General features: G+C 37.0%; 1 protein-coding gene and 1 non-coding gene across 2 annotated transcripts; both read right to left on the bottom strand.

Moving 5' to 3' along the window:
• Positions 1-1,832: 1,832 nt before the first annotated feature.
• LOC141665577 (uncharacterized) lies at positions 1,833-4,066 on the bottom strand. The gene is made up of 2 exons (XM_074471561.1): positions 3,677-4,066; positions 1,833-3,533 (listed from the first exon to the last, which is right to left on the bottom strand). Exons 1-2 carry the CDS (start codon positions 4,064-4,066, stop codon positions 1,833-1,835), a joined length of 2,091 nt encoding a protein of 696 aa, XP_074327662.1.
• Positions 4,067-8,802: 4,736 nt separating this feature from the next.
• LOC141670203 (small nucleolar RNA R71) lies at positions 8,803-8,909 on the bottom strand. Its single transcript, XR_012554445.1, has one exon. It is a non-coding gene; the product is annotated as a small nucleolar RNA R71 (small nucleolar RNA).
• Between the last annotated feature and the right edge of the window lie 262 nt (positions 8,910-9,171).

Here is a 9,171-nt window from a genome sequence, read left to right as displayed (position 1 = left end):
TAACTTTGAATTAAACTTACTCTATAACAATTTTGACAAAGTCATATCTTACATTTTTTTTTATCATTTTTCCTTAATAATAGTATGTCTGTTACCTTTCCACAATCCTTAAACAGTCCCAAAAACCTTTTGCTAAGAAAATATGCGGTATTTCATGAAGGAAGTTTGTGAAGTTGCCTGATTTTCTGGTGTATGCTATGTTTTCTTTGAAGAAACTACATGTCATTCATCCTTGTGCTTGCAAGTTTCGCCCTCCTGAGTCTCCGCCACTACCCCTGATTTGACTACTTTCGCGAATGCCTTTTTCGATTTCTTCTAAGCTTTCTTATGTCCCGAATCAGCCCATACAAAAATCTTCTTGTTTTTGAGACTGTGTATTTGGTTAAGGTCATCAATTATTGCTTCTTTTTCTCCCTTTGAGAAATTGCGCAAAATTGCTCCATCTGCTAAATCTTTGTTTCCCACATGAAGTCCATAAGTATCCTATCGCCTTTTAGTTATTTTGTGTCAGCATTTGTCTAATTAGGGCCAAGATTAAACCTAATTAAATATTATTTCAATCAATCATACCCAATAATATCGTATGCAACCTTACCCTCATTCCAAAGAATGAAGAGGCTGTTTTCTCAAAATATCCCCGACTTGTGTGTGCACAAATATGTGTGTCCTAGGTAAGCAATGATCCCTAAACATAAGTACAGTAAGCGATGCAACGATAAACAATAATACAATACCTCAGCCCATGACCTTCTTCACAGGGGACTTACCGTAAAAAGCTTTGTTCATTGGTTCATTGTCGTAAGCCCCTTCTATTTCTCATTTTGCACTACTTTTGATGCCTCAAACGCAATATTTCCCTTGGAGATCACTCTCCAAACTAAATATTTGAATTACCACAAACCTGTCCAAAAAAACTAAAACAGCACACAACCCATCTACCATATCATGTAATTAGTCATATGGCTTTAAAAAGCGTCATTGTAGCACCTACACGAGCAACTAAGACTATTAATAACTATGAGAACAAACTACCAAACTTATTAAGTAAGTACTAGACAAAGAAAATTATTACAAGCTACCAAAAAGTGCACTAAATTACAAACTACACATGCAAACTACGAAAGTCCAAACTAATCTGCCACATTAATCCTCCTGCGCCAAGATCTCCTATCCGAGGTCATGTCAGCACTGAGGTTTAGGGCCCTTAAATCCAGCGTGAGTAGATCAGTCTAAGTCCTCCTTGGCCTCCCTCTCCTTCTCGACCCCGATACCACTAAATCCTCCAGCCTGCGCACTGGAGCAACTACCCTTCTTCGCCTAATATGCCCAAACCAACGCAGTCGACCTTCCCTCACTTTTTCTGCAATAGGCGCAACTCATAATTTATTCTTGAAAAAACCATTTGACAATCTATCCAACATGGTACGTCCACAAATCCACCTTAACATTCTCATTTACGCCACCTCTAACCTACATTCTTGAGCCTTTTTCAATGCCCAGCACTCCGACCCGTATAACAAGGCCAGTCCGATCGCTACCCTATAAAATTTTCCTTTTACTCTGAAAGAAACCCTCCTATCACACAATACTCCTGTAGCAGCCCTCCATTTTAGCCATCCTGATTTGATACGATGTGTAACATCCGCATCTATCCCCCCTTCCTTATGCAAAACGGAACCCAAATACATGAAATTATCTTTGGGGGGCAGTACTTGATCGGCCATCAGAACATCCACCCCTTCATCATTCGGTTGATCACTAAAGTTACACCACAAATATTCCGTCTTAGACCGACTTACCCGCAATCCATTAGACTCCAATATATACCTCCATCACTCTAATGTTACATTAACTACAATCCTTGTCTCCTTAATTATGACTATATCATCTGCGAATAACATACACCAAGGTACACTATCCTGAATCCCCCTAGTTAGAATATCCATTATAACTGCGAAAAGAAATGGGCTTAGCGAGGATCCTTGGTGAAGTCCTATTCCTACTGGAAAATAATGTGTATCCCCGACCGGTGTTCGAACACACGTCCTTACCTGAAAATACATTTCTTGTATCGCCCTCAAATATATCCATGACACCCCTTTAGCCACCAAACTTTCCCAAATTACCTCACGCGGAACACTATCATATGCTTTCTCCAATTCTATGAACACCAAGTGTAAGTCTTTACTATGTATACGATATTTCTCCATCAACTGTCTAAGAAGGTGAATTACTTCCAAGGTCGATCTGCCCGACATAAAGCCAAATTGATTTTCTGACACTTCCACCTTACTTCTTAACCTAGTTTCAATCACTCTTTTCCATAATTTCATAGTATGACTTAAAAGTTTAATACCACGATAATTGCTACAGTCCTGTGCATCTCCCTTATTTTTATAGATCGGCACTACCATGCTAAGCCTCAATTCCGGCGGTATGTCATTAGTCCGAAGTATATTGTCGAATAACCTCGTTAGCCATTGCTCTCCCTCTTCACCCAAACACAACCATACCTCTATAGGTATTTGATCCGGCCCCGTAGCTTTACCTCTCCCCATCTTATGTAATACTCCCTTAACTTCGGCTCTGCTCATAGAAGGCTGAACACCAAAGTCAAAGCTAGACTCATTATCTGCTCCTATCTCCCTAACACCGATTCTCTCCTCATTAAATAACTCCCTAAAATAGTTATGCCATCTGTTCCGAATATCCTTATCCTTCACTAGCACGTGTCCATTAACATCCTTTATACACTTAACAAAACCTAAATCTCTTCTCCTCCTTTCTCTAACCTTCGCCAATTTATAAATACCATTTTGACCCTCTTTTGTACCAAGGTGATTATACATAGCCTTATACGCCTTTGATTTTGCCTCCGCTACTGTCTTCTTAGCCGTACGTCTAGCTTCCCTATATAAAATTCGTCTCATATCAACTTGTTCATCATCTTGGCAACACAAAAGTTCCCTAAAATGATCATGTTTAATTTTTACTCGCTCCTGTACCTCCTGGTCCCACCACCAAGCTTCCTTCTGCACCTGAACCTTTCTTGAGGTAACACCTAACATATCTGTAACTACATTTCTGATTGTACAGGCCAATCGATTCCACATTTTATTAACATCCTTATCATAAAATCTGTCTCTTGCCAAACCAATCCTTTCGTTAAAAGTACCTACTTTGTCTCCCTTTAGATTTTTCCATAAAATGTTCGGTGTCACCTCTCTATTATCGTGTACTACTCTTTTCCTCATACATATATCCATTACCAACAAATGATGTTGAGTAGTACATGCCTCACCTGGGAATACTTTACAATCTTTACAATCCATGTTGCCTTTTCTCATAAGAAGATAATCTATTTGTGAGTTACAACCTCCACTCCTAAAAGTAATCAGGTGATCATCTTTTTTTTTAAAACAAGAATTCACAATCACTAATTCCTGTGCCAATGCAAACTCCAAAAGATCCCACCCACTCCTGTTCCTCGACCCAAAACCAAAACCCCCATGAATGCCTACATAACCATCCGACTGTTCGCCAATATGACCATTAAAATCACCTCCTATATATAAACTCTGGTCCCTAGGTATCAATCTAACTATTTCATCCAACAATCCCAAAAATTCTTTCTCGCCAACTCACTCAAGCCAACATGGGGTGCATACACACTTACAATATTAACGACCTCTTCATTAACTACGAGTTTAATCTTCATAATCCTATCACTGACTCTATTCACTTCTACTACATTCTTCTTCATGAGCGTACTTATCATAATACCCACACCATTCCTTGTATTACCAACCCCTGAATACCACAATTTAAACCCGTTTGCTTCCTTAGTGCTACCACCCTTCCACTTAGTTTCCTGAATGCGAACCACATCTACCTTTATTTTCTTTAACATATCAACAAGTTCTAAAAATTTTCCAGTCAGAGAACCTACATTCAGTGTACCTACTCGAAAATAGACATTAGTTGACCCTTGCCCCTCCCGAGAAACTCTTCTCCCTAAATTATTACCACTATCACCACCACCACCCCTATTTCTTACCAAATCCATCAATCAAAGATAACTTTATGGCACAAAAACACACAACTTAAAAATGAAAAACACACACTATATAACAAAAAATTATTAAAATGTAAATAAACTAAAAATAAATAAATAACAAGGAAATATACCTCTAAAGGTCTACTAAGTAACTGAACAAAAACAAATTATGCATGCTATGAAGACGATAAAGAAAAATCAAACACAATACCAACAATGACTGTCGTAAGTCACAAAAATTCCCCCAAACTTCCGCAGTGACAACACTTTGATTCAGAACAATGATCCAGAGCGGGTGCAACGGTTAAAACTTGATCCTTCCAAAGAGTCAAAAGGAGTACAAGAAGTTGAACACAATTTAAAGATTTTCAACAGGAACTCAATTGTATGATCGGAGCGGTTATATGCGGTTTGCAGACTCTGTAAATGAACTTTATGTATATTCGTTTGATACTAGGGAACATCGACACCTTTTCTTCCCTGTTCTTACGGTAATTGCCCGATCGATATGGCTGATGAATTAACAGAAAAATGTGCTAATCAGAGTAACATAAGATAGATGAAAAAGATGCTTTAGTGTTATGTGCGGTGGATTATTACTCGCTGAACTTGAAATAATATGTTTATGGTGTAGAGAAGTTGCCTATTTTGGTTATTGGACTATAATTATTTAATATGCTTAGTATGCGACCCATTGTTGAATAGAGGATAGGCCATTTTAATACCATTATGTATTTTGGTCATTATATATGAGCTTGGAGAAAATTATCTAAAATATAGACAATTTTTTTTCTTTTTTACATAATTTATCTCCTTTCAACAATATTTTGTATAATTGTAGATCTAATTTTATAGACGTTACAAAGTGGTATCAAAGCAAATCCTTGGCCATGGTAGATCAAGCTGTTAAAAATACCATTCAGAAATATGAGAAAGATATAGCAACCTTGGGCAACAACCTAGATCAGTTACAAGTTTATGTGGAGGAGGAACATAACAGAGGTGCTGAAAATATGTAGGATATGAGGAATCAACTCATCTAGCTTACTTATGTGAGTGTAGATACAAACAAGAAGTTTGAAGATATGATGGAATTCATGGAGTTTATGAGAAGAAACTGGAAGGGCAAAGGCATAGACACCTGCTGTGCAAAACATGCGTATATAATAACAAGACTAAGTCATATTGACAACCTTGAGATTTAGTTGTATGATAGTCAAAATATGTATTATGTATTGTATTTCTTGAGTCTGTAAAAAGGATTGAAGATTAGACTGATGTATTTTTCTGTAAATAATTTCAAGTCTAAGAATAAACTCTAGAAGATTAAGCAAAGATCATGCCTTAGAGAAAAGATGTAAAATCTTGGAGTTGAATAAATCTGTTTTATGAAAAATATTTTAAGTCAAGATATCGACAAGTCATAGATCAAGTTATATGAAGAAGTCATTCAAGAACTGCAGAATGACTTATCGAGAAGTCCAAAATGGCTTATAGATAAGTCTTAGAGATATCGACAAGTCAAATGAAGATGTAAAGATTGGAGATATCGATAAGTCATTTCTGTATGTAAAGAACTCAGAGATTTCGACAAGTCAAAATGAAAATGTGAAAATTGGAGATATTGACAAGTTAATTTCTTATTAGAGATCTCAGATATATCGACAAGTCAAAATGTATATAGAGATCTCAGAGATATCGATAGTTCATTTCTACATGTAGAGATTTAGAGATCTCGACAAGTCAAATACACTTATAGAGATCTAGAGATCTCGACAAGCCAAATACACTTATGGAAAACTCGGAGATCTCGATAAGTTATTATACTTATCGAGATGTCACTTTTCTATAGAACGAACTGGAGATATCGACATGAAGCTCAAATACAGTAATACATACAAGTTAAAGATTTGGGATTATCAATCAATAAACGATCTATTTACTTAGATTGAAAAGTCTACAAAAGTAGCTTGAAGAGTGCAAGTTCAAGGACCAAGATGAATTGACAAAAGATGGTCACAGACAACAAGATTTGCAAAAATTTACTGAGCCAAAAATAGAAAGAATTAGAGATAACTTAGAAAAGGGTTTAGTACATCTTATTGCATGTTGTATAAACCCATGTTTACTAATCTATAAAGTAAACACTAGTCCTTTGTTTTAGAAGTAACAAAAAAGATCTAAATTTTCTTGTACTCTCTCAAGGAAGAAGCTGAGTTCTTATAATTTTAAGAACCCAAGATTTATAGCAAGACAAACTTAATTAATACAAATTAAGCGAGTTTCAAAATATTGTGTTTGTTGTGCATGTTCTTTTAATTCTGCTAACATAATATCTCTACAATCAAACTACATTGTTCACACACAATATCCAAATATTTTTTGAAAGGCTAAAAATATAATGCCCCCAAATCCGGGGTCAGGAATCTGGGTTATCACGCCATCCTTCACTCATGTGTAACCTGTATTGATTCAATAATCCAACAGACCCCAATCTCACGCACACATACACAAGTTATAGCCTTAGAAATAATGTACAAAATGTGATCTTCTTTTATTACACTAAAATTACTTTACAGGATCTTAAACAATTATTCGTAACCTCTACATGAAGTTACTATAATTACTACTAACATCTTATACCTATCTGGATACTCTGGTCCACCTGAGACAAAGCTGTAAGGGATTCTCCCCACGATTTCAAGTGACTAAGTCCCATGCCGGCATATGATAAGTGGATTTTATATCCACTTGGAACGCTTTATTACAAGCTTAAAATGGTGTTTTGAACTCAAGTTGTTGGTATTTTGATGTGTTTTTGTGTTATTGCATTTCATGTATCAATTAAATGAAGAAAAGAGATTTTAAAGGAAATAATAAAAAGTGATCATATTTGGAAGCCAAGGCCATTGTCAAGTTGTAGAGAATCTCGTTAGCTTCGCGTAGGCAGTTGAATCTCCTAATTCTGACGAGTAGAACTCAAGTTATGGCCAAAACAAGATTCATCAGAATTTTTCCAAACATGCTTCAGGCACCCGCTTGCCAGAGGAGGCGCCCGCCCGCTGGTGGAGGCGCCCGCCTGGTGTGCCGCACGGCTGCCTGGTGATGCGCGGCTGAGTTCGCTGATTTCGCTGAAAAAGCCTTTTTTGAGTGGAATTTGACGATTTTAAGGGTTCAGGTCCAATATGGGCTTATATATACTTAAAAAAAAGGGTTCTCATCATCCGGAAAGATTGGGATACCAAGAAGAAGACCTAGAAGCACAAAACAACTTTGAAAAAGAAGATCTTGTTTTCAACTTGTGATTCTTTGAATTAGTTGTAACTTTGGATGTTCGTTTTCATTCTTGTTGAACCTAGATCTCGTTTATTCGTACTTTAATTATTATTCAGTTTATTAAGACCTTATTTATACCATGCTTTCATTGGAACCCATGGTGACGATGAGTTCGATTATGAACTAATCGTTATCATGGGATTCTAGCGAATTTACTTATGGATTTCAATAATTAATTTGTTTCGATATCTTGTTGTGTGGTGATTGATTGATATCCTAGCATTGGTTGTGCTTATTCATCTTATGTGCGTTGCTAATATATAAGATAGTTTGTTAATCTCTTTTGAAGATACAGTGAATCTTGAGATTTAGAACTTGCCATGCTAGCATAGGTTCATGTATTGTATGCATGATTAGTGGGTAACTCTAACCATTTTACTTGCCCTATGTAATCATTATGGATAACTTGTGCTTAAACCGTTATGTTGTCAAATTCTATAGACATATAGGGTCTCAATATAATTGGTGCCTATTCAGCTTCTATCTCTTTTGTGGATGTCTGGTAGAATGGTACTCATGCAACGAAAGTTGGCGTTTATCAGTTTCGTGTTATCTGATTAGTGTCATCACCATCACATGCTAAGGTTAAGAACGAAAAGACTATTGAATGAAGTAGTAATGAAGTTAGAATCCCATGTTTGTCATATATAGTAATTCAACCTCAATTCTCTTAGTTAATGTTATTTAGTATAATCTCTTAGTTTAATCAAAACCCAATTTGTTATTTGTCTTAGCATTGAGCGATAACCATACATTATTGCATAGGGGCATAAATTGAACTTAACCTAAACCAGTCTTTGTGGGAACGGATCTGATTTATATCTTATACTACTTGCGAACGCGTATACTTGCATGAATTTTAGCTCGTGTTTTCGCCCTAACAAGTTTTTGGCGCCGCTGCCGGGGACTCGGTGTTAATTTTTAGTTTATGTGCTTGTCATCAGTGGTCGTTAAAGTTCACTGACTCAGATTCTTTTACTTTCACGGTTTATTTGTTTGTGTTTCAGATACTCATTATAATGGGATATCCAGCAGCACGAACGAAAGCCTTGATGGATTTTTCTCAACCCAAGATCAATGACATTCAATCTAGCATTGTCCGTCCAGCTATCACAGCTAATACCTTTGAGATCAAGACTGGCATAATTCAATGGGTGCAGAATTCAATCCAATTTGGGGGTTCTTCAACTGAAGATCCCGATATGCATATTAGGGAATTCATTGAGATCTGCGACACCTTCAAGTTCAACGGTGTTTCTGAAGATGCTGTGAAGCTGATACTATTCCCATTCTCTCTGAGGGACAAGGCTAAGAGCTGGTTACACTCTCTACCAGCTGGTTCGATTACTAATTGGGAAGATCTTGCTCAGAAGTTTCTTACTAAATTCTTCCCTGTGGTGAAGACAGCTGTACTAAGGAATGTTATTACTCAATTTGCGCAACAAACGGGAGAATCGCTATGTGAAGCTTGCGAGCGCTACAAGGAGATGCCTAGGAAGTGTCCTCATCATGGAATGCCTGATTGGATGATCATCACTTATTTTTACAATGGGTTGGGAGCACAGTCCGGACCCATGCTCGATGCAGCATCAGGCGGAGCATTATGGGCAAAGAGCTATGAGGAAGCTTATGATCTAATTAAACTGATGGCTGCTAATGAATATCAGTATCCAACCCAAAGATGTCCACAGGGCAAGGTAGTAGGAGTTTTTGAAGTGGATACAGTTACGGCTATCACTGCTCAACTAAAGGCATTGTCTATGAAGATCGATTCTCTG

This window comes from Apium graveolens, chromosome 6, assembly GCF_009905375.1.
Source record: "Apium graveolens cultivar Ventura chromosome 6, ASM990537v1, whole genome shotgun sequence".
Lineage (NCBI taxonomy): Eukaryota > Viridiplantae > Streptophyta > Magnoliopsida > Apiales > Apiaceae > Apium > Apium graveolens.
The sequence above is the reverse complement of the archived record's forward strand: the minus strand, read 5'-3'. Positions and strand labels throughout refer to the sequence as shown.

Bases quoted from the DNA above. Each gene is read 5' to 3' on its own strand.
- LOC141665577 (XM_074471561.1), bottom strand. From the start codon at position 4,066: ATGGATTTGGTAAGAAATAGGGGTGGTGGTGGTGATAGTGGTAATAAT. The intron at 3,534-3,676 runs GTAAGTGTGTAT...ATTGGCGAACAG, and splicing joins ATGAAGAGGTCGTTAATATT to TCGGATGGTTATGTAGGCAT.